General features: G+C 41.4%; 1 protein-coding gene across 1 annotated transcript in view; it reads left to right on the top strand.

The window, feature by feature from the left end:
* Positions 1 to 26,184, top strand: part of LOC137382906 (probable E3 ubiquitin-protein ligase HECTD4) — a 361,123-nt gene that overhangs the window by 301,762 nt on the left and 33,177 nt on the right. Inside the window, exons 57-65 of the mRNA XM_068055483.1 lie at positions 1,946 to 2,151; positions 7,674 to 7,804; positions 9,717 to 9,922; positions 11,298 to 11,477; positions 12,079 to 13,370; positions 15,941 to 16,148; positions 21,100 to 21,323; positions 23,523 to 23,674; positions 24,334 to 24,440. Coding sequence (XP_067911584.1) covers positions 1,946 to 2,151; positions 7,674 to 7,804; positions 9,717 to 9,922; positions 11,298 to 11,477; positions 12,079 to 13,370; positions 15,941 to 16,148; positions 21,100 to 21,323; positions 23,523 to 23,674; positions 24,334 to 24,440 — 2,706 coding nt within the window. The remainder of the gene's footprint in view (positions 1 to 1,945; positions 2,152 to 7,673; positions 7,805 to 9,716; positions 9,923 to 11,297; positions 11,478 to 12,078; positions 13,371 to 15,940; positions 16,149 to 21,099; positions 21,324 to 23,522; positions 23,675 to 24,333; positions 24,441 to 26,184) is intronic.

The following is a 26,184-nucleotide window of genomic DNA, read 5'->3' as shown; positions in this document are numbered from 1 at the left end:
ATCATCAGTGACCATGCCCAAAAGTATGCATGTGAGCATCAGGGAGAGCAAGATTGAGCTTGATTGTGATGCCCAGTGTAGTTATACATTTTGCCAGTACTCGCTGTCTAGGCTAACACATGATGAATGGTTCCTGGAGTGAGGTACCAGAGGGTTGCTGCAGCCAATGTAACGTACCCCAACATGAGTTGCCACCATCATAAAATGAGAAGAAAGTCGGAGGAAGAGTGAAAAATTTTCAAATGTTACAAATGGCCAGAATGCAGACGGAAAGCATTATTTTAATCTCTTGAAAGCTATGTTCATTTTTTTTAAACAAGCATTTGTTTTACTCCTAAGATTAATGCAAGCTAAGAGATATATATATATTATATGTATATGGTTCTATCTGTTCTTCAATTTCATGCACAATCTATTTTAAATATTTAAAGAACATCTTTGTTTCATATGTCGTACGCTGGGACAGGTGCCTGTTTGAAAGCATCAGAGCTTCAATACGCTGGAACAGTGTGACTACGGACTTACTGGTGGTAGTTCATGAATTTACATTCCTGGTTTGCACATAATAAACTATCCTAGAATTTCTGATATCAGGAATATCTGATAGGCAGATTAACGCAACAGGAATGAATGGATGGAGGGGAGAGAGGCGCACACACACAGATGAGAACCTGTGGGCAAGTTAGCTGCTGCTGCTATTCGTCTCCTAGCGGGTGTTTTCGAAGCAACACAACAGAGCACAAATTTACTTTCCTTGGTTCTCCTGGTTGTGGAATGGTGCTTGGGGAGCCCAGAAACTGGGGAATGGAGAAAATAAATTTCTTTTTAAAAGAAACTGCTGACTGCAAAAACAAAATTTGTGCCTCGATTTAATGAAATCGAGAAGGTAAAAATCTAGTTTTATCCCTTTCTAGCTCTGTGTTTCCGAGACAACAGCCTTCATCTTTACCTGCAGCTTTGCTTTTAATCCTTTCAGTGCTGTATGTTTAAGAATGCACTGATATTCTGTTTGAATTCTTTTTGATAGTATGACCCTTATAATGAAGCAATAACTATAATTCTTATAAATGCAGTACTATGGTCCAAACCTCGAATGTGTGGGAGGGCCCAAAGAGAATAAGACTTCAGTTAATGAGGCAACCATATTATTGTGTCTTTTTGCTGCTCTCACCAAGCACCAGTAGCTCATGCAATCTGCTTGTGGGCCTGAGATTTATTTATTTTTATTTAGAGATACAGCACTGAAACAGGCCCTTCGGCCCACTGAGTCTGTGCCGACCCGTTTATACTAACCCTGCAGTAATCCCATATTCCCTACCACCTACCTACACTAGGGGCAATTTACAATGGCCAATTTACCTATCAACCTGCAAGTCTTTGGCTGTGGGAGGAAACCGGAGCACCCGGCGAAAATCCACGCAGTCAGAGAGAACGTGCAAACTCCGCACAGGTAGTACCCAGAATCAAACCCGGGTCCCTGGAGCTGTGAGGCTGCGGTGCTAACCACTGCGCCACTGATTGTTTGCTTGGTAAGCTAGCAGTAGGAGTGGCCTGGTGATCAACTTCAACTTTTCATCTTCTCCCATTCTCGTGTCGAAATGGCAGGGGAGAAATCTGTTAGATGGCGCATTGCATAAGAGTGAGTTTCTCTGACTGGTAAAGCTTCTCTAGCCCACTTAAATAACAATGGGATCAACAAAGTTGGGAGCCTTGAATAATTGTCCCCAATTTATGTCACTCCCTTGCCTGTACGGGTTTGTGTTGATAAAGCTCCATATGGAGGTTGAGGTGGGACGAGGTGGTTGGTGTTGAAAATGAGTGGGTGCAATATAAATGAAGAAAATAATGAGCCTAAATGCCATGGGGCTTAAAATAAGACCCTGTATCTGAAGAAGAGAGGTCAGTGAAGTAATTTGAGAAATTTTTTCTGTACCTTTCCCTGCAGATGGAACAATCAGCTCCAATTCAATTCTTCTGGCTCAGTCCCTCCAGCACTGTAACCAGGGTCAAAACTGCTCTCCCACTGACCTCTTCTACCAGGGCAACTCCAATTCCATCAGGGAATGGCTGACTGTTGCTATAACACGAGCCTTACACCAGGGTGAAGATAGTTTGTTGGATTTAACAAAACAGATCTGCTCGTTCCTGCAGGTACAATTCCTTCAATTTCTATTTGACAAACCTTAAGTTTAACAATTTTTTCTTAATTAATCCAGGTTTATATCCATGAATCATCTTGAATACCTTGTAGGAAATGGGAGGGAGGAACTCAAAATTACCATCAGGGAAGTGGTACTGAGTCTGCAGGCTGACAAGTCCCTGGGTCCTGATGGACTTCGTCCTAGGTTGTTAAAAGAAGTGGCTAGTGAGATAGTTGATACATTAGTTTTAATTTTCCAAAATTCCCTAGATTCGGGGAAGGTTCCTTTCGATTGGAAAATAGCAAATGTAACTCCTTTATTCAAAAAGTGGGGTAGACAGAAAGCAGGAAACTACAGGCCAGTTAGCTTAACATCTGTCTTGGGGAAAATGTTAGAAGCTATTATTAAAGACCTTATAGCAGGGCACTTAGAAAAATTCAAGGTAAGCAGGCAGAGTCAACATGGTTTTGTGAAAGGGGAATCATATTTAACCAATTTATTGGAGTTCTTTGAGGGAGTTACATGTGCTGTGGATAAAAGGGAACCGGTGGATGTATTTTACTTAGATTTCCAGAAGACATTTGATGAGGTGCCACACCAAAGGTTATTGCAAAAAATAAAAACTCATGGTGTAGGGAGTAACATTGGCATGGATAGAAGATTGGTTAGCTAACAGGAAACAGAGTAGGCATAATTGGATCATTTTCTGGTTGGCAAGATGTAACGAGTGGTGTGCCACAGGGATTTGAGCTGGGGCCTCAACTTTTTACAATTTATATAAATGACTTCGATGAAAGGACCGAAGGTATGGTTGCTAAATTTGCTGATGACACAAAGATAGGTAGGAAAGTAACTTGTGAAGAGGACATAAGGAGACTACAAAGGGATATAGATAGGTTAAGTCAGTGGGCAAAGACCTGGCAAATGCAGTATAATGTGGGAAATTGTCCACTTTGGCAGGAAGAATAAACAAGAAGCCTATTATCTAAATGGTGAGAGACTACGGAGCTCTGAGATGCAGAGGAATCTGGGTGTCCTAGTGTGTGAATCGCAAAAGGTTAGTATGCAGGTACAGCACGCAATTAGGAAAGCTAATAGAATGTTATCGTTTATCGCGAGGGGAATTGAATACAAAAGTAGGGAGGTTATGCTTCAGGGCATTGGTGAGACCACATCTGGAGTACTGTGTACAGTACTGGTCTCCTTATTTAAGGAAGGATGTAAATGCGTTGGAGGTAGTACAGAGAAGGTTTACTAGACTAATACCTGGAATGGGTGGGCTGTCTTACGAGGAAAGATTGGACAGGCTAGGCTTGTATCCGCTGGAACTTAGAAGTGTAAGAGGCAACTTGATTGAAACATAGAAGATCCTGAGGGATCTTGACAGGGTGGATGTGGAAAGGATGTTTCCCCTTGTGGGAGAATCTCGAACTAGGGGTCACTGTTTAAAAATAAGGGGTCGCCTATTTAAGACCGAGATGAGGAAAAATGTTTTCTCTCAGAGGGTCGTGAATCTTTGGAATTCTCTTCCTCAAAAGGCAGTGGAAGCAGAGTCTTTGAATATTTTTAAGGCTGAGGTAGATGGATTCTTGATAAGCAAGGGGGTGGAAGGTTATCGGGGGTAGGTGGAAATGTGGAGTAATCAGTTCAGCCATGAACTAATTGAATGGCGCTCAAGGGGTTGAGTGGCTTACTGCTCCTAATTCGTCTGTTCGTATGTTCTGCCATTGGCTGCTTGCCATAAAGGGGTCTCTATAAATTTCCTTCAGTGAATGGACCTAAACCCTCCTTTTGAAATTTTTAAATATAGTATTGTTTAATGTAGTAAATTGAAGTCACTGGGAATAAGGAGCAAAATTCTCCACTGCTTGGAGTCATACGTAGCACAAAGGAAGAAGATTGTGGTTGTTGGAGGCCAATTGTCTCAAATGCAAGAGCTCCTCAGTGTAGTGTTCTAGGCCCAACCATCTTCATCTACTTCATCAATGACCTTCCCTCCAACATACGATCAGAAGTGGGGATGTTTGCTGATTGCACGTGGTTCAATACCATTTGCAACTCCTTAGATACAAGCAATCTGTGCTTGAATGCAGCAAGATCTGGACAACTTTCAGGTTTGGGCTGATGTGTGGTGCAAATTTTAGTGGCAAATAACATTTGCACCACACAAGTGCCAGGTAGTCACCATCTCCAATAGAATTTAACCATCTCCCCTTGACATTCAACAGCATTACCATCACTGAATCCCCTAATATCAACATCCCAGGGCGGTGGGGGCGGGGGGGGATAACTATTAACCAGAAACTTAACTAGAGCAGCCATATAGATACTGTGGCTACTAGAGCAGGTCAGAGGCTGGAAATTCTGTGGCAAGTAACTCTCCTCCTAACTCGCCAAAGCCTGTCCACCATCTACAAGGCACAAGTCAGGAGTGTGATGGAATCTCTCCACTTGCCAGGATGAGGCAGCTCCATCAACATTCAAGAAGCTTGACACCATTCAGGACGAAGCATCCTGCTTGATCGGCACCCCATCCACCACCTTCAGCATTCACTCTCCGCCACCGCCAGCGCATGTGGCAGCATTGTGTACCATCTACAAGATGCACTGCAGCAACTCACCATGGCTCCTTTGACAGCACTTTCCAAACCCGTGACCTGTACGACCTAGAAGGACAAGGGCAGCAGATACATGGGAGCACCACCACCTGCAAATTCCCCTCCAAGTCTCTCATAATCCTGACTTGGAGATGTTTCGCTGTTGCTTCACTGTTGCTGAGTCAGAATTCTGGAACTACCTCCCTAACAGCACTGCTGGTGTACCTACACTGGATGGACTGCAGCAGTTCAAGAAGGCAGCTCACCAACTCCTACCCGAGCAATTAGGGAATGGGCAATAAATGCTGGCCTTGCCAGCGATACTCACATCCCACGAACGAATAAAAAAATGTGTATATATTAAGAAACTGAGGTGGAGGCAATCGCCATCCAGGTTAAAGAGAATACATCTGGAAATAGTGGATTGACAGTGCCTATCAAGGGTTTAATAGCCTGGAGATTCTAGGAGAAATAAAAAGGAAGGTTTTCACAGTTTTGAGAAACTGGGAAAGAAGAGTAGAGTATGAACTGTACATGGAATCACTGTTTCAAGACAGTGCAGTACCACAAAGTTCTCAAAGTTCACTCAACAATATGCAGGTTGTCTTTCTGTGGTAGGCTTTGCTCATGAGGTGGAACATTTGGAAGATATTGTCTCCAGTACCAGAGGGATGTGTTGAAATAATTGATGACTTATATATGCATTCTATTCTGACTTCCCAAGATAGAATGCTGAGAATATATAGCAAATCAGTCAGCATCTATAAAGAGAAGAGGCTGGGAAGTTGAGTGTGCACCCTTCTTTGGAGCCTGATTTCTGCATGTTGCCAGTAGGATGAAGTAGGTGGATCCTAGGCTCAGCAGGCATTTCCCGCAAAAAGAATGAGATGAATCAACAGTGAAGTTGGCAGAGGAGTGAGAATAAGTCTCATCTTAACTGGAAAATAGAGTAGGGGCTATAAATAGTATCCATATTTGGCTGCAGACTTCTATGACCTTACAGCAATGCAGGATAAACATCTGTGCCACAAAGCTTATGTCCAGGTGGGTGGACACACATGGAGTCCCAATTGCTCTGGGTTTGGAATATCAGAGAGAAAGTTATCTCAAGCTGCTCTTGCACACTGAACCCTAGCAGAAGCAGTGTCAATATAAATTGCCTGGCCTACCCTCTTGACCAGTGTGTAGGTTAGCTGAGGGTCACTTTGGTAAGGAAAGTTTAAGTGAATAAAAGATCCCAAAAAAAGTAAAATATTCAGGCAAATCCAGAATTGAATTAGCAATCACCAAGGCAATGTGAACCAGTGTCAATTTGAGTTGTCAGGCTCAACATTGAGTGGTGGCCTACTCACTTTCTTGTGAAAGGAAGATTGACCTAATAGTTAACTAGTGTGACTGACAACACCTTATGCAGTTGCTGGTAATGTTCTCCTCTTGGTGAACTTCATTTTGTGTAAATCTTCAGAGTATTTTTTTTTTTTAAATCCTACTTTCCAGCTGTTAAAGTCTGAAGTACAATGTTTTGAAGCTGAGAACAGTATGCACTAACGAAGAGCATTATGTTCTTGTATAGGGATAGATATTTATAATTCCCCACCTTTCAGCTTCCCTATGCTCCACATCCAGTTGCAAGACGGAAATGTGCAATCGCTTCTGAGACCTCTGTGCTATGCAACAAGCCACACTTGAGGTGTGGGAAAGCTTGCCCATCTCAACTCTGTACCCAAGCTAGTTCAAGTATTGGCATCCTGCCAGAATGCTAGCACCAATAAAATCAATCAAGTTCCTCGCAAAAGGATGAACGCACATTAGCAATACCTCCTCCTGAAGCTTTACAGCAAGGGCATCAACTTGAGTTTCAGAAATTGTTTATTGGAGAGTTGACGACCTGTTCATCTGTACAAAGGCAAAATACTACAGATGCTGGAAATCTGAACCATAAACTGGAGATGCTAGAAATACTTAGCAGCTCAGGTAGTATCTGGAGAGAGAAACAAGTTGACGTTTTAGGTCAGTGACCTTTCATCAACTGGAAATAGTTACAGATGTAACAGCTTTAAGCAAATAGAGGCAGGGAAGGTGGGGAAGGGCAGGAAAGACCAAAATGGTAGGTCTGTGATAGAGTGAAATGCAGAAGTGATAAAATGGTAAAAGGGAAGATGGTGTAAGGCAAAGGGGAGCAGTAATGGGACAAGACAGGAAACAAAAGATGGGTCTGGAGGAGTTATAAATGACAACAACAGAATCAGTACCAGCACCTGCTGTCCAAAAAAAAAAAATGGATGTGCATTTTCCAGGGGCTGCCTTTGCAATGGTGTCATGCAAGAAAAGTCCAACAGGATTTCGGAAAAGAGTAAGCAGAATTGAAACATACTGAATGAAATGAGCATGTTGAGAAAGCGCAAATGTTTAAAATTGTACATTTGACCCCTCAATCCAGTGGGTGCATTTGGCATTTCCTGCAGTTGTTGATTTTTGATGATATAGGAAGTTGCACAACATAAATTAAGCTATGATCTGAAATTGTTGAATTCATTGAGTCCGGCAGGTTGTAAGGTGCCTAATTGAAAGATGAGGGTGCTGATCCTCAAGTTTCCGTTGAGCTCCATTGGAACAATGTAGAAGGCTGAGGACAGAGACCTATTCATCTCACTTGTTCAAGCTGTGGCAATGTGGAATTCCCTTTCTCAGTTTATTGTGTGTTCTATAAATAACTATTTCATTGATTTAAGAGCTAAGTAAATAGCAACTGGACAATTAATCATTCTGTACTTATGTTTGTATCTGTTACTGCAGTATTTTAGAATTAGTGTTTTTTTGTAATTTTGTGTTGTGATTTGTGGTTTAAAAAAACATTAGACTTCACCAAAATCCCAATCACGGCACTGTCTTTTTCGTGGCTGATCAAACTGATATTTATGTTGTTGCATTGCAGCATTCACCAGAACAGTTTCCATCTGAAGAGTTCCCAGTGACTGAATCAAAAGTGAGCATGGATGTGCATTTTCCAGGGGCTGCCTTTGTAATGGTGTCATGCAAAGAAAGTCCAGCAGGATTTCGGAAAGAGTAAGCATGATTGAAGCATACTGAATGAAATGAACATTTAGAGGAGGTTTGAATGTTTAAACTTGTGCATCTGACCCTTCAATCCTGTGGGTCCATTTGACATTTCCTGCAGTTGTTGTATTTTAGTTATCTAGGAAGTCAAAACAATATAAATAAGAGCCGCAAACAAGAAATGCTGGAAATACTCAGCAGGTCTGGCAACAACATCTCTCTCCACAGATGCTGCCAGACCTGAGTATTTCCAGCATTTCTTGTTTATGTTTCAGATTTCCAGCATCTGCAGTATTTTGCTTTTATAAATAAATGCTGCTTGTTTGCTGGAGTCTATGAAACATTATAGTCATTCCCTAGCAGACAAGCAAATGGTTATCCTTATGTAAAGATTGGGTGACATGGTCTTTATGGCTGTCATCTAAATCTGGGCTGGATTGAATTGCAGCTTCAGAAATTGAAGAACATGTTTACATCTCATGACACCATCCAGTCCTCATTTTTGGAGAGACCTTCAACCTCTGGCCTTAATTTGGACTTTATTTTGTCAAAGCGATTCTTCTAATTGTTTTAATCTTGCCATCATTTTGGTTATTGTGTGACCATTTTTCTGTTGCCAGACAAAAAAAAAATTGTGGTTTAATTACCAATCACTCCCTGGCTGCTGTAATTTCTGACAGATTTGAGCTCTCTTATATTTACATAAAAAGGGTTGAGGCTACCTGATCCAGACAAGCCAGTGATTATCGCTTAATTACAACAGCCTTTTTATAGTCGTTTATTAACAAGTGGCTGGAAATCTAAACTTGACTGCAGGGAACAGCAAGTTCTCTTCACTTTAAAGGAATGGGAAAGTTCACCAGTATTTGACCAACTACATAATGTTCACTGCTGAAATTAAGAACTGGAGCATTATGCTGTTGCTGAACAAGCATCTTAAGAACTTCACTGAAGACTATGGAACTTTATATGAAGTGTTACCACCAAGGCAGGAGGAGTGCACGGTCTCTCTCTGGTTCCACTTCTCCACAGGTCACAACATATATTTAAATGTGTACCCAGTTACTGATGCGGCCAATTATATATTCTATTTTAGTCTCAGAATAAAATCCACCAGCCAGGGTTCTTTAATAAACAACAAAATTATTAATTTATTATAAAACAAGACTTGGTCAATAAAGATGCAAAGCTTTAACACAGTTTGAAATGTGATATAAATATATACCTTTCTAAATACCCAACACACAGGTTAAAGGAAACATAAATATGCTTTGGCCAAAGGACTTGTTAATTCTTGTAGTAAAAGGATAAGATATGTTCCAGATGGCATACAGTCTGGCGTCCGAGTACACATTGGGATCATTGGGATCTTTTCAGAAGCAGTTCGTTCAGGAGATGTCAAGAGGAAGTCTTCCAAAAGTTTCTCAGGAGAAATGCACCACCAGGCGTTACAGCTATCACACATTGGATTTTTTGCAGGGTTTCCCAGAGAGGTGGAGAAAAGATGAGCTGGGTGTTTCAGCAGGCTACAAACCCAACTGACTCAAAACAGTATTCAAAAATGAAACCGACTCTTGAGCATCATAAATCTTGACATGTCACTTCTCTTGTAAACAACTCCCATAGTTAGAAGGGCCTGTTGTTTACTTAGCTGAAGACATGTGACATCCGGTAAATGTTTTTAAACAGAGTCCTTCCAGTGACCCTTTAAAAAAGAACATCTATGGAATCCCTTCAGTCTCAAATGAATACATCTCCACAATTCTAAAAGTCCTCAAAAAATATTTAAAAATGGAAGCACTTTCATAACTGGAAGACACCTATTTGAAGACTGAGGGCTCTACTTTACCTAGTAAACTTGATGAATGTGCCTAAATTTTACAGTTGTAAACCATTTTCATCTTTTTTTTGTATTGCTTAGCTCCTCTCTGTATAAGGCTCCTTGGGTTAGAGTGCTGGTATATGGACTGGGTCACAAGGTGCGAAGAAATGGACAACTTAATCTTACAGAAACTGTGTGTTATCCGAAAGATGCATCACCTACCAACACTGGGTTGACTCCACCTCCCACCACAAACCAGTACCCTTCAGTTGTCATCCCTACTGACAAGCTGCATGTCAAACTAGGTATGTTTAAGATTGGAATAGCCCTGCAAATATGATTTCCAATACATATAAACTGAGTGTTAGAATGAAACATGACATTTTTAAAAAAAAATACTGGGCTGGATTTTGCAGCCAGCAGGGAAGCATCAGTGCTCACTGCATGACCTCGAAGAAAGCTGCCCACAAAGATCTAGGGATCGCTGTGGCGCAGACTTCCCCTTTCCGCCGCCAATGTGAATCTGGCATGAAGTCGAGGGGCTGTCCAGGTGTCCACTAGCAGTGATGTCATCAAGCAGGGTAAGCAACCAATCACATTGAGGTATTCTCACAAACTGCAAACCAGGATGTAAAAGCCACTGAATCCTTCGCATTTAATTTTAAATTTTTACAGTTAGTGAAATAAATGATTGGGACATAGACATTGGATTAAGATAGAAGATAAAATACCATAAACTTTAAAAAGTATATATATTTTAAAATATGAGGAATTTCTGAACAAAATGAAAAAATCTGACATTCAACAAATATCAAATTACTTTTGGGGCCAGTGAGGCTGTTTAACAATTATGAACTTAGTATGCCATTAAGAACCCAGTTACATCTCGTTCAACAAGGTGTAACTTTTTCAAGGGTTTGTACAGTGAGACTAAGAGCATAAGACAAGAAGTTATCAGTTCATAAATTTCCAATTGTTTGTAGTCTAGGAGGACCTCAGCAGTGTACCCTCTGGAGAAGTGTCGAAACGCTGACAGCAACTTCTGGATTTCCGTATTTAACTGCACTTGTGTGGACTCCAGAAATTGCTGTCAGTTTCAATGACTGCGAGTGCCGACAGTTCCACCTTATTACTTCCACAAAATCCAGGCCAATAAGATTTAATCTTAAAATAGCAATATTCTTCAATTGCCATTTTTGTTTAAAACAAATTGTTCTTCTGGAAAGTGTTAAATCACAGGATCTGTTCCACTGATGCTAGCTGGCCTCCCAATTTTGCCCAAGTGACCTTTGTTAACTTCGAAGAATGTCCACAGCCTGAGGGGCACTGGAAGTTTCAAGTTTTTTTTTCCCACATGTCCTAGCCCAATGCTTTGAGGTCAGTTATGATGTTTTAATTACCACTTAGCTGTGATCAGCTTAGTTTAGGGATCAAACCTGAGCGTATCTGGTTTGTATGGCTTAATGGTCGACCATATGGTGCCTTCTCAATTGTCTTTGGCAGTAGATCACTAATATCATTAATATCAACTGAATCAGATTTATTTGGACACTTTTTCTCCTCTCCTGTGTAGATCTGTTCTCCAGTTATTCTAAGTCTGATGCTTTGTTTGTGAATTTGCTTTCTATGTGATTTCCTTTGGCTAATTATTTAATTCAGTTTTGAATTTCCTTTTCCCAGGTGTCTCCCCGCCACCTGGTGCGGTGCTGGTGTTGAACTCGTTGCCTCTGGAATTTCCTCTGTCTGTGGCATTTGCTGAACAGTTGCTAACATGGAAACTGGGAGAAAGTGACGGGAAATCAGAGGATGAACTTGATGCCATTCCTGCATCAGTTCTCCTGCAGGTTGTTGAGCTGTTTGGTAAGACAAGTTGCCAGTAACGTGTTTGAGGAGTGTGTACGCTATACATGTTTATTAGTAAAATGTAAATTTTTTATGTAGTTATCATATGATGTGCAGAGCCCAGACTAAAGTGAATAGATCTGATGTCGATGCCCAGAAGAAATGGTAACTTGTCGATGCCATGCAGTACAGTATACAGGAGCTGCAAGATCTGATTGTGCTATTAATAGTTGCTGGTACCTCCTGGTGTAACTGAAGGTTTTGTAATTTAACATCCACCCTCTAAAATGTTCTCCCCTTATGAAGATACTGAACCTTGTATGATTTCATGGGCTCTGAGAGCCCTGATTATGTGTATACCCAGATGAAGTAAGCTAATCTATCATGGGAGGATCATAGCTGAGCCTGGTTGTCTTGCCCTGTATCCAGCTGCACATATTTCAGCTGGCTTTGAGGGTTGGTGGTCAGATGCACCAACCCTAGCTGATTTGTTATTTTTCTCCTCCTCCCTCGTGCAGTGTATAAGTAGCATGTAGTCTCCCTTAATCAAGTTTTGCTATTAACTGGAATGTACTTTTAATACCTTTTTTCTGCATTTGATTACCTTCCCAATTCATAGCCAATCTCTTATGGACAACAGACCTGTCCCCCAGCATAAAGGAGATGATATTCCACCTACTAGCTGAACTGCTACGCAAAATCCATCAGCTGGAACAAAAGAAGAATCCAGCTGGTCTGTCTTCATCCATTGCTATCCAATTAAATCCATGCCTGGCTGTTCTGATGGCAATACAAACTGAGCTCCGGAAACTATATGATGAAGAAACGCAAAACTGGGTGATTGGGAACAGCTCTGGTATTGGAATTGGAGTGACTGACCAGGGTCGTTTCTCCACCTATTTCCATGCTTTGATGGAGATTTGTCTCGCAGTTGCAGAGGTAACACTGCCCATCAATATGAGCACAGTGGTCAACGTGATGACCTCCACAAGCGCACCAAGCCTGAGTGATTCCTCTTCCTCCTCTTCCTCTTCACCAGGGCAGACACCACAGAGCCCAAGTCTACTCTCCAAACGGAAGAAGGTCAAAATGAAACGGGAGAAGACATCAGCGACAGGGAAGCGGCTCACCTCACGGGGCAGTGAGAGTGACACATCAATCCTGAATATTGGTGGAAGTAAACCAGAAGACATGCTGTGGTTCCATAGAGCCTTGACATTACTCATGATCCTCCGTCACCTGACTAACAAGGACCCCCAGGGTCTAGGGGTGACAAATGATGCCATCTCAGATGCCTGCCAGGCTTTGGTAGGCTCCACCTCCCACAGCAGGTTGCTGGTGATCTCAGGAATACCAACGCATCTTGACGAATGCATTGTCCGAAGTGCCATTCGCAGGGCATGCAGTGCACATGGTGGCATCTTCAGAGACGAGATTTACATACCACTGCAAGATGATGACCCTAAGAGGTTGAAAGTGAAAACTGATGGCAAGCTGGAACTGGATAAGTCAACAGCAGTCAACAACACGGACACTATGGATGTAAGCAGTGGCAGCAGTGTAACGCCAGCTATGAGTATGAGTGCCTCTGCCTCCACCAGCCAGACCTCAATTTGCAGCTCACAGTGCGTTTCTCGAACAACAAGTGACCTTTCAGTAGACCAGTTTCAAGCAAGTCATGACGTTGCTACACCACATGGAATGATTGATCCACACACAGTATCTAGTCAGGAGAGCTTGGACCTATCCCTATGCAGTACTGGGAGCTTGGGCAGTCTTGGCAGTTTAGGAGAACCTATGGACAGCGCAGACTCTGCTTCTATCTCTGATGTAGGATCCATGTACACAGTTACATCACTGGACAACAATCCACTTGTATCACGACCGATCAAAGGTTACGCCATAGTTGAGGTAAGATTAGGGTTTACCATTCAGGCTTTAGTCTATGGCTTAATAAAATGTGAAGGAGGGTGTGGGATTATAATTTAAAGCCAGCTCTAAATTCGACTTTAGAATTCAAGTTATTCCCTTGTTGGACCCTGTTGTGAAAGACTCGAGCGCTTTTGCATCACAATAGCTGTTGGCAGTATAATTCCAATTTTAAATCTTAATTGTATTAATTTTCTTAATTGAGGCTATTAAACTGGTATAAAGTACCAATCGAAACTACAAATTAATCTCTGGGTCATGACATCTGTACATGCTTAATGTATTTATGTAATTTGTGCCATTGCCAGATACAGTTTTATTATTTAAATCCAACCACCCAGAGCTTCTTGGGTAACGTATTTGTGATTATTTGTTACATTATTTTATTAGATTGAATGAGCCTTAGGTTGGTTTTACATATCCAGAACTTGAATGTAGCAAAATTCAAGATGAATCCGCTTTATATTTGCAGAATAGAAATCTGGAAAAGTGTTGGAGTTATTTATGAATTACCAATCATTAGTGACTAACATTATCACATAATAAACACAAATAGCTGATGTGAAATATTTAATTTTTTTCTTTGCAAATTTGATTATTTTTCAATTCAGGTTAATTGCTTTACCATTAATTTGAAAATAAAAATAAAAGAGAAAAATACTGTAGATGCTGGAACTCTGAAATTAAAACTGAAAATGCTGGAAATAATCAGATCTGGGAGCATGTATGGAAGGAGATAGAGTTAACGTTTCAGGTCTGTGACAGAGGTGGCCTCCTAATTGGCTGCCTTCAGGCTTGCCATCCAATTAAGGACGTCTGGCAGGATGTAAATGCTGCCAGCCCAATCAATCAGAGGGCTCTGAAGCTTGGGCATCCCCATCGGGAGAGGTGGGCACTGCTGAGGCAGATCGGGGATCGAGAGAGCACCTCAACGTAGACACTCCCTTGGAGAGGTGAGTTAAAAGGAAACTTAGTCAGAGGGGCCATGCAGGCAGGCCCCTTGGGATAGCGGGTGTGGCCTTCCCTGCCTGCATCACTCTCTTTGGGGCATGGAGCCTCCAGCTCCAGTGGTCCCCAGATGGCCACTGGGAGGCCGCCTCCATCCTGCCTGGTAACTCGGTTTCTCTCTCCACAGATGCTGTCAAACCTGCTGAGTATTTCCAGCATTTTCTGTTTTTATATCTGAAAATAAATACTGCTATTTCGCTGCTCATTATGCACCATACCTGATCTGATTGTTGTAAACAAATTGCACAATGAATTTTAGAAAAAGAAATGAAATACTCTATTAGCTAGAAATTTGTGTTTCATAGTTTCAACCAATATCTGTTTGGTCTTCCTTGTAACCTGGGTACCTTGAAGTCTATTCCTTTCATCCTCTTTCCTTCCTGCTCCTCTCAAATATTTATTTTATTGTAGCAGAGTTGTCTTGCCACATCCTGACACATTTTTTCATCCTCTTGATCCTCCTTTTGGGCACCATTCTAAAAATATTTGAGGTTAGTTTCAATCCTACATTCAATCCTACCTCAGAGAATTTGTCCAAGTATCCATGTAGCATTGCTGTAGTATACCTGTGTGTGATTACTAATTCCCCATGTAATAAATTGTGACTACATTTATATTTCCTAGCATTTTATGATGCAGTGTGTTGGTACACCACCACACTTCAAGGTTGGTTTGGCAACTACTAGATGGCAGACACCCTAAATCTCCAATAATACTGAAAATAAACTGTTGGCTGATGGTGTATCCCCATGTCATCAGGGCTTCCACATTTGCCTGTATAGATCACTGTGCATAATCAAAAGAATTTAAATCTGAGCAGCATCATGAAACTAATGTTTTACATTTCTGGTCATCTGTAATGCCTACCAGCACCAGAACTGGTTATGCATAATGCAAAACTCCCGTTAGATTTACAGAACTGAAGCTTTTTTTTTAATACTTCTTACTGATAACTCACTTCAAGGCCTCAGAATGGCTGCTGTGGGTGTCCAGATCTCTCTCTCTATCAACATCTTAGTTCAAGGACGCTGAAGCTTCTTGTAGTATATCCACTATAGCTCTGCCTGAGAGAGGCAAAGCTGAGACTTCCATAGTCTATTACAACAGTTAATAAATGCACCATTACAGTGTGGTACGGAGACGTTCCGGGTTCAGTATTCGCTCCGTGCACAATTAGCTGGCAAAGCCAGCAGGCTACAACTGCCTTCCCTACTTTTGGGCTAGAGAATAGTGAAAATGGCCATGGTTCCCTCTATTTATCACTAGCCAGGCACTACTATGTGTACCTATTAAATAAAGACGGGATTGAGTTCAGCTGTGATGTTCTGCTCCTAATAGAACTACCTGTTGGCACTTTACCTCTAGGCTCGCCCACAATGGGTGAGGAACTGGAAGTGTGCTGCCACCTGTGGAAGCAAACGTCAACATGAGTTAGTGCCTTCAAGAGAGGTGCTTTGTGGTATTCATCATTGAAGAACAAGGATATAGTTTCAAAAATCCTTTTGAGTCAAAAGATGATTTTTTTTTTTTGTTTTTACTTATAGGTGAGAGCTAGGGCAAAGATCGAAAAGATCCGTGCCAGTCTATTCAACAGCAGTGATTTGATTGGATTGTCCAGCCTGGATGGAGAAGACGAATTAATGGAGATGTCAACGGAGGAGATTTTGACTGTGTCGTCTGTAAACCAGAGCTTGTTTGACACCCAGGGCAGCTCATCATTGGAAGATTATTTCACTGATAAGCTAATTAAAGGTGAGCAAAAGGACTGGCTTGCCGGGATTTATGATTTCTCGTGTATAGTCGTAGCTGCACTATTATGGTGCAGGACTGGAGGAAGTGGAGCTTCTGAGTCGAAACTAGGCTGTTCCATTCTTCTCTGGGGGGGGAAAAAGTAATCAGCAACAACTTAGTTCAGGTCACGATCCCACATTTCCCAGCAATTACACAGTACTGATCAGGTGAAAACTGGCGATTTATGAATTACCTGTTATTTATACTGTGGGGTTGAAAAAAGCTAACATATATTGCTTTATAAATAATTTTAAAATCCAGTTAAAACAGGAATGTTGAAAATGCACAGTAGGTCAGTCAGCACCTAAAAGAGAAGGATGCACTTTCACCTCCATGCAGATGAGGGGTACCTGCCAGACTGTTAACTTCTCTGCCAGATGCTGACTGACTTGTTATGCATTTCCAGTAATCATTATTTCTTTAAAAATTAAATCTGTCTTGAAGCTTCCAAATTAGTATCCCTTTTCCCTTCTATTTATAGAATCATAGAATTATTACAGCACAGAAGGAGGCCATTCAGCCTGTCGTGTCCATGCTGGCTCTCTGCAAGAACAGCTCATCTAGTCCCACTCCCCCACCTTTTCCCCATAACCTTACAATTTTTTTCTCTTCAGATAATTGTCCAATTCTTTTGTGAAGGCCTCGATTGAATCTGCTTCCAGCACGCTGTTCAGCAGTGTATTCCAGATCCTAGCCACTCACTGTGAAAAAAATTTTTTCCTCATGTCGCCATTGCATTTTTGTCAATCACCTTATATCGGTGTCCTCTGGTTCTCAGTCCTTCCACCAATGGGAACAATTTCTATCTCTCTACTCTATCCAGACCCCTTGTGATTCTGAACACCTCTATCAAATCTCCTCTTAATCTTCTCTTCTGCAAGGGCAACAGTCCCAGCTTCTCCATTTTATCCATGTAACTGAAGTTCCTCATCTCTGGAACCAATCTCGTGAATCTATTCTACACCTTCTCTAAAGCCTTCACATCCTTCCTAAAGTGTGGTGCCCAGCATTGGACACAGTACTCCAGTTAAAGCCAAATTAGTGTTTTATACAGGTTCGTCATAACTTTCTTGCTTTTGTAGGCTATCGCCCTACTTATAAAGCCTAGGATCCCATATGCTTTATAAACTGCTTTCTCAGCCTGCCCTGCCACCTTCAATGATTTGTACACATATACCCCAGGCCCCTCTGCTCCTGCACCCACTTCAGAATTGTATCCGTTATTTTACAATAATTCTTGTCCTTTATTTTATATTGCCTCTCCTTGTTCTTGCTACCAAAATGAATCACTTCACACTTTTCTGCATTAAATTTCATCAGCCAATTGCCTGCCCATTCCACCAGCCTGTCTCTGTCCTCTTGAAGTTTATCACTATCCTCCTCGCAGTTCACAGTACTTCCAAGTTTCCAAATTTTTTAATTGTGCCCTGTACACCCAATTAATATATATCAAGAAAAGCAGTGGTCCTAACACCAGCCGCTGGGGAACCCCACTATATAGCTTCCTCTAGTCTGAAACACACCATCCACCTGTACTATCTGTTGCCTGTCACTCAGCCAACTTCATGTCCTTGCTGCTACTGTCCCTCTTATCCCATTGGCTTTAACTTTACTAACAACCCTGTTATGTGGCACTTTATCAAACATTTTTTGGAAATCCATGTACACCACATGAACTGCATTACTCTCATCAACCCTCTCTTGTTAGCCTCATCAAAAAACTCAATCAAGTTAAACACAATTGGCCCTTAACAAATCCATGCTGGCTTTCCTTAATTAATTCATATTTGTCCAAATGACTTAATTTGGCCTGAATGATTGTAAAAGCTTTCCCACCACTGAGGTTAAACTGGCTAGCCTGTAGTTACTGGGCTTATCCTTACACCCTTATTTGAACAAGGGTGTAAAATTTGCAATTCTTCAGTCCTCTGGCACCACCCCTTTATCTAAGCAGGGACTGGAAGATTGTGGCCAGTACCTCCACAATTTCTAACCTACCTTCCCTCAGTATCCTTGGATGTATCTCATCCAGTCCTCATCAACTTTTAAGTACAGCCAACCTATCTAATCTCAACTCCCTTCTCTTTCACTGAGTTGGATAGCATCTTCCTTGGTGAAGACAGTTGCAAAGTACTCATTTAGTACCTCAGCCATGCCTCCTGCCTCTATGCGTAAGTCCCCTTTTAGGTCTCCAACCAGCCCTACTCTATTTGCCACCTTTTTACTATTTATATGCTGTAGAAGACTTTTTGGATTCCCTTTTATGTCAGCTGCCAGTCTTTTTTTCATACTTTTTTTTTGCTTCTCATTTATTTTTTCACTTCTCTGAACTTTCTATATTTAGCCTCGTTCTCAGTTGTATTATCCACCTGACATCTGTCATATGCACCCTTTTCCTGCTTCATTCGACACTCTATCTCTTTCATTATCCAGGGAACTCTGGACTTGTTTGGCATATCTTTCCCCCTCGTGGGAATGTATCTTGTCTGCACCCAAACTATCTTCTTAAAAGCAGCCCATTGTTCCATTACTACCTCTCAGGTCCTGCTAGCTAGTTTCTTTCCTAGCTCCCTAAACTCTGCCTGCAGGATCTCATCTCATCCCTCTTTCTACCAATGTCGTTGGTATTGACTGCTCGCTGTTCACTCTCTTTCTCCCAGCCCTTTCAGAGTGCTCTGTCGCCACTCAGTGACATCCTTGATCCTGGCACAAGGGTGGCAACATACTATGCTGGATTCACTGAAACACCTGGCTGTTCCCCTAATTGCTAAATCCCTACCCACTTACTACTAAAAGACTGACCAGCTACTCACCAATCAGCTGCTTCTTTTGTACTGAAATCACTTTCTTTATAGGGAGGTTAACTGAAATATATTACTTAATTCCTATTATCTAAAAACCTTAGATTTTAAATTACTGAAAAATTCAGGCATGAGTATTGGTAACAATAGCTAATTATTTCTGTGTGTGTGTACAGCATTGTTTTCTAGTCATGGTTTTTCATGGACATTAGCCCTGCCTTTTTAAAACATCAAATAATTCTCCAGTTAATCCACAGCAAAGTTTTCCTGGTGAGACCTTAGACCGTGATGAGGTTTGCCTATTACCATGTAATGGATAATTACCACAGTCTTGATGCCCAATCTCAGCTGTGTTGCACGGCATAACCGGCTGAAAGATCTTTAGGTTTTTTCCTAAGGCTATTCAAATAATACTAACAAAAACCGAGCAACTAGTCATTAATTTCAGTAATATTAGGTGATATTCTTGGCATTAAGGGATGCTGCATTTTCCTATATAGCAAGCATTGAGCTCCAAAAGTAGTTCAATGTGTGAAGATGCAAGGTGCAATATAAGTCAAATACTATTATGCTGAAAGCTTAGTGTTATCTCATTGGAGTAGGTGAATGTTTGATGGAGTAGCTTCAAAATACACTTATCACATGCCTCCTGGCAGCTACTGGAGACCATTGGTGGTGCGATGCGAGCAGGCTCTGTGCGGCTGTGGTGAGAGTAAAGATAGGATGATAAGGTATGTACCCAAAGTGAAGGGTAATCTACTCTGACACACACACACAGTAACACTGGAATATCAATCCTGAAGCAATTCAGACATTTTTAAGCATGTATATTTGGAGGTAGGTAAATAGTTTGAGCAATAATGAGATAGAACATCGGTATTTTGGACAATACATTAAATGAATAATATCTTCTCGTTTAATATAACTATGTAAAATTGACCGAGGCATTGAACTACAATATAAAACAATAGAGAATTAGTGAACTACTTATGTGATCACTTGAATTTTCTAAGTGCAGGCTGATATTTGTCACTGATGCAAGTGCTGCCAAATTGGGTACCAATTTGCCACTTCTCAAACAAAGCTATGTTATAGATTTTAGTTCTTTTTCATGAGTTTACAAGCTTCCCAGGGATACTATTTGATGCAACTTAATGTTACATATGTTGAGAATAACAAATACATACTTGTGTGCAGTTAGGTGGAAATATGGATATATGTAAAGAGAAAGAAGAGACATTCAAGCTCCCATCAGTACCCATCCTACATACTTGATGTGCAACCTTGTAGACAGCATGCACAAGGCTTTTCTGGAGAAGGGTGTGTGTGTGTATATGTGTAGTTTAGTGTGATGCTCTTTCTAGTACATGGTGCTCCAAATACATTTAATTTACATTCTGAGGTGGATACACAGCACTAGCAGTAATGCTGAAACAACTGTACGTTGCTTGACCATTGTGATATTGAGTTTGTGGCTGTGGACCTGTATCGGGGCAATGTTTGGAAATGGTAAAACCACATCGCTGGCTTGTACAAATTGTGAGGGAGCTAAACAGGTGAATGTTCCATCTATTTGCTGCTGCCAGTGCCGCCTTATGAAGACCCTCTGAAACACACCTAATGCGGTGGTCTCAATGCCTCATTCATTGTAATATAGACAATATAATTTACTACCAGCTAAAGCCACATCCATTATCCTGCATCTGTCCCAGAGCATTGTTTAGTAATTCTCTCAAATTTCAATGCCCTGTCTCAGGTGGATGTAAAGGATTTCATGGCACTTTTGGAAGAGCAGGGAGTTCTCCTTATGTCTTGGTCTGCATTTATTCCTGAGCCAACATCACTAACAGATTATCTGGTCATTTATCTCATTACTGTTTGCTGTGTGCAAAATTGGCTACTGAGTTTCCCTGCATCACAAATGACCACACCTCAAACACAATTGGCTGAAAAGCACTTTGGGATATTGTGACCATGAAAGATGCTATGTAATTGCAAGTTTTTTTCTTTCTCTTTAATGTTTTGGAACAATTGTATGATAGTATATCAGTAAATAAGCATCTCCAGTATCTCGTAGATAATCTAAAAATGGTTTATTCTTTTTCACGTAGGTGATAAGGTGGTTCCTGGAGCACGAGATGTTCTTGCAGAGATATTCCGCAGCTGTATACACTCAGAGCAGATGCTGAGTCTTGCCCCAGCAAAACCTGTTAAAGTTTCTGACATTTTCCTCAGTAAAGAACAAATCAACTCTCAGACACCAGGAAACCTGTTGCAGATATTTTTCACTAATGTCCGGCCACCAAAGAAAGTTCTGGAGGATCAACTCACACAGGTGTGCGCGCTTTGGACAAAGGCTTCTGTTGATTTTGTTCGTATTTAGTTGATGGGTCATTTTGTACAGTATAGTTCTGGTAGCAAGTGATTACGTTTGCCTATTATCATGTAATGGATATTTACCACAGTGTGTTAATGCTTAATCTCAGCTATGTTGCACAGTATGACCAGCTTAAAGGTCTTTAGGTTTTTCCCTAACACTCAACTAATACTACCAGAAACAGAACAACTTGTCATTAATGTCATTAATATTTGGGTGATGTTCCTGACATTAAAGGGTTGCTACATTTGCCTATATTGCAAAAAACTGAGCTCCAAAAGTAGTTCAATTTGTGAAGCACTTGAAACACTATGACACAGGGTGCGATATAAGTCCAGTTATACTGGAGGCCTAGTGTCATCTCATTGGAATAGATAAATGTATGATCGAGTAGCTGCAAAATACACATCACATGCCTTCTGGCAGCTACTGGAGACCATTGGTGGTGCAATACGAGCAGGCTCTGTGTGGCTGTGTTGGGAGTAAAGATAGGGTGAAAAAGTATGTACCCTTAATGGAGGGTAATATACTCTGACACACAGTAACACTGGAATATCAATCCTGAAGTATTTGAGACTTTTTTTGGCCATGTGTATTTGGAGATAGGTAAGCAGTTGGCGGGAGACGATGACATAGTGCTAATGTCACTAGACAAGCAATCCAGATGCCCAGGCTAAAGCTCTGGGGACATGGGTTCGAATCCCACCATGGCAGATGGTGAAATTTGTATTCAATTAATAAAAATCTGGAATTAAATGCTAGTCATGAAACCATTGTCAATTGTATAAAAACCCATCTGGTTCACTGATGTCCTTTAGGGAAGGAAATCTGCCACCCTTACTTGGTCTGGTCTACATGTGACTCTGGACCCACAGCAATGTGGTTGACTCTTACATACCCTTTGAAATGGCCTAGCAAGCCACTCGGTTCAAGGGCAATTAGGAATGGGCAATAAATGCAGGCCTAGCTAGCGATGCCCACATCCGAGTAAAAAAAAAAGTGAGGGAGAACATCAGTTTAGTGGACAATGCATCAAGAAAATAAATACCTTGTGATTTACTGTCATATATATGTAAAATTGACACAGGCATTTAACTATAATCTAAAACAATAGAGAATTAGAGAGCTTACTATGTGACCACCATAATTTTCTAAGTGTTGGCTGATATTTGTCACTGGTGTAAGTGCTGCCAAATCAGGTACCAAATTGCCACTTTCCAAATGAAACTATATTATAGATTTTTGTTTTTCATAAGTTTACAAGCTTCACAGGGAAATGGTTTGATGCAGCTTAATGCTACATTGAAAATACTTCGAGTCAGGGAGCGGGACTGACTGCATAACTCCATGGAGAGCTGACATGGACTCAGTGGGCCGAATGGCGGCCTCCTGTGCTGTAAATGACTGACTTGTAGCTACATATATTGAGAAGAACAGTTACACACCTCTATGCAGTTAGGTAGAAATATGGACATTTGTAAAGGGAAAGAGGAGACAGTCAAGCTCCCATTTGTACCCATCCTACACGCTTGATGGTGCAGCCTTGTACACAGCCTTTCCAACTATTAGGAATACTAACTCCTGGGGAGACAGAATAAAACATGTGGCCAAGTTCAGGAAAAGCTCTGGGAAATTCCTTCCTGACTCCATGGGACAATACAACAAGCTCCAGGAGACCGTAATTACCAATGGCTCGTCTCTTGGGTGAGCTTAACTAATCCACCAAATGCTATATTGTTGTCTTCGCTAAGCCGCCTTCGACCTCCTAAGAAGACTGTAGCATACCTATACTTAAGGCAGGAGATTGGAGCCTCATGATCATGTGGCAAGTGTTTCCTTGGTCACAGGTTTGAGGCAGTGACAGGTTCTTGCTGAAGTCAAGTAGGGCATTCAAAATGTAGCAGCAAGTCTAACACTTAATGCTTGTCTTTGGTCATGTCAACCCTGATTAATCAGTTATTCAAGGAATTTTATTGTGCTCATTGTTCCTTTTAATTTATGAGTAACTTTGTATTGTAGTATAAGGGTGAAATAGCTGTGTTTCTGAAATGTCTCTGTAATATGAGAATCTACTAATTTCTTTAAACACACATCAGGTTACCGTGCTTTGTACAATAAGTAATTAAGCCATTTCTGCTTTTTGTTCAAAATCACAAGATACTACGAAAGTACGGCATACCCAAACCGAAATTCGACAAGAGCAAGTACAGTAAAGGAGGAAAGGAGCAGCACCCTGGGAAAGTAGTTAGCACAAAAAGACCAATTGCCAAACCTCCAGGCAAAGACAGGTCCGTGCTGAACAGTGTCAGGTTCGTTGTTTTTTTTGGGGTTCCCCTCTTCAATCAGGATTTTATTTAGCTCAAAGCAACACTTCAGGTGAGGGGAAAATAAAACCTTGTACTCTGAAAGTGCGTGGTTAAAAAAACTTATTGTAAAATCTAGCGAATTGATTGCACCAATATACATATGGCAGCCACAGCATTTACACAATAGTGATCTAGCTCAACAGTGCTCACAATGTTGGACAAATTTCACCTCTAAGTTTGCAGTTCAGTGTAACTGCATAGCCATGCTATGATTTTTGTCAGCGAGGACTGGATTAACCCAGCACAATGCTGCAAGCATCTGTTCCTCGTCTGAAGTTGTTTCACGTTTAGATATAGATAACAGAGAGTGCCACTAGCTTCACCATTATTTTGAGAGCAAAATCTGGTCCATTATCTTTCTTTTCCCTGCCGTTCTAGCCTGGCAATTCTTAGGCTTTTTGAAGCATCATTAATCTTCTGAATTCAGATCAGCCACCTCCACAAACCAGAGATCATAATTGAAGCTTTTTGCTGGTCTTTATAATCAGTAGCACAATATCTAAACCATCTAAAGTTCATCATCAGCTGTATCTGGAGATCAGGAAAATAAATATATTTTACTTTATTTTAAACTATTTCATACTGAACCTCTTTTGAAGCAGAACTGCACTGAGTGAAAAGAAACCTATTGTGAAAGCAAAGTCACCTGAAAAGAGCACCAAACCTGACGACAAGGACCCAGAGAAGTCACCAGCAAAGAAACAAGAAGGTAGGTCAGATGAGTTCTGTATATTTATTGTAATATTTACTGCAAAACTAGAAATTGTCTTAACTTTACTTGTGTTCTTTTACTAGTTATTTTCAAACTATTTAGTGCCATCTTTACCTTAAACAAAGGACAAAACTCTTTTCTACCTGAGGACAAAGTATTCATACAATGGGTAGTGTAATTGTTCTTCACGAACCAAATGTATTGTTTTGTTTTTGCCAACGAATAATCTTAGTCACTTCTGGCTGAAGATTGTTGCAAATGCTTCAGCCTTCTCTTTCGCACTAATGTGCTGGGCTCCCCCATCATTGAGGATGGGGATATTTGTGGAGCCACCTCCTCCAGTTAGTTGTTTAATTGTCCACCACCATTCACGACTGAATGTGGCAGGACTGCAGAGCTTAGATCTGATCCGTTGCTTATGGGATCGCTTAGCTCTGTCTATTGCATGCTGCTTACGCAGTTTGGCATGCAAGTAATCCTGTGTTGTAGTTTCACCAGATTAACACCTCATTTTGAGGAATGCTTGGTGCTGCTCCTGGCATGTCTTCCTGCACTCTTTATTGAACCAGGGTTGGTCTTCTGGTTTGATGGTAATGGTAGAGTGGGGGATATGCTGTACCATGAGGTTACAGATTGTGGTTGAGTACAATTCTGCTGCTGCTGATGGCCCACAGCGCCTCATGGATGCCCAGTTTGCATTGCTAGATCTGTTCGAAATCTATCCCATTTAGCACGTTGATAGTGCCACACAATACGATGGACGATATCCTCAATGTGAAGGCGGGACTTCGTCTCCACAAGGACTGTGCGGTGATCACTCCTACAATACTGTCATGGACAGATGCATCTGTGGCAGGCAGATTGGTGAGGACGAGGTCAAGTATGTTTTTCCCTCTTACTGGTTCCCTCACCACCTACCACATACCCAGTCTAGCAGCTATGTCCTTTAGGACTCGGCCAGCTCTGTCAGTAGTGGTGCTACCGAGCAACTCTTGGTGATGGACATTGAAGTCCCTCACCCAGAGTACATTCTGTGCCCTTGCCACCCTCAGTGCTTCCTCCAAGTGGTGTTCAACATGGAGGAGTACTGAGTCGTCAGCTGAGGGAGAGCGGTAGGTGGTAATCAGCAGGAGGTTTCCTTGCCCATGTTTGACCTGATGCCATGAGACTTCATGGGTCCGGAGTCGATGTTGAGGACTCTGAGAGCAACTCCCTCCCTACTGTATACCACTGTGCCGCCGTATCTGCTAGGTTTGTCCTGCCAGTGGGACAGGACACATTCGGGGATGGTGATGGTAATGTCTGGGACATTGTCTGTAAGGTATGATTCCGTGAGTATGACTATGTCAGGCTGTTGCTTGACTAGTCTGTGGGACAGCTCTCCCAACTTTGGCACAAGCCCTCAGATGTTAGTAAGGAGGACTTTGCAGGATCGACAGAGCTGGGTTTGCTGTTGTCGTTTCTGGTGCCTAGGTTGATGCCAGGTGGTCCGCCCGGTTTCATTCTTCTTTATTGACTTCGTAGAGGTTAGATACAACTGAGTGGCTTGCTAGGGCATGTAAGAGTCAACCACATTGCTGTGGGTCTGGCGTCACTTGTAGGCCAGACCAGGTAAGGACGACAGATTTCCTTCCCTAAAGGACATTAGTGAACCAGATGGGTTTTTACAACAATCGACAAAGGTTTCATGGCCATCACTAAACTAGCTTTTAATTCCAGATTTATTAATAGAATTCAAATT

Source organism: Heterodontus francisci, chromosome 23, assembly GCF_036365525.1.
Source record: "Heterodontus francisci isolate sHetFra1 chromosome 23, sHetFra1.hap1, whole genome shotgun sequence".
NCBI lineage: Eukaryota > Metazoa > Chordata > Chondrichthyes > Heterodontiformes > Heterodontidae > Heterodontus > Heterodontus francisci.
The sequence above is the reverse complement of the archived record's forward strand: the minus strand, read 5'-3'. Positions and strand labels throughout refer to the sequence as shown.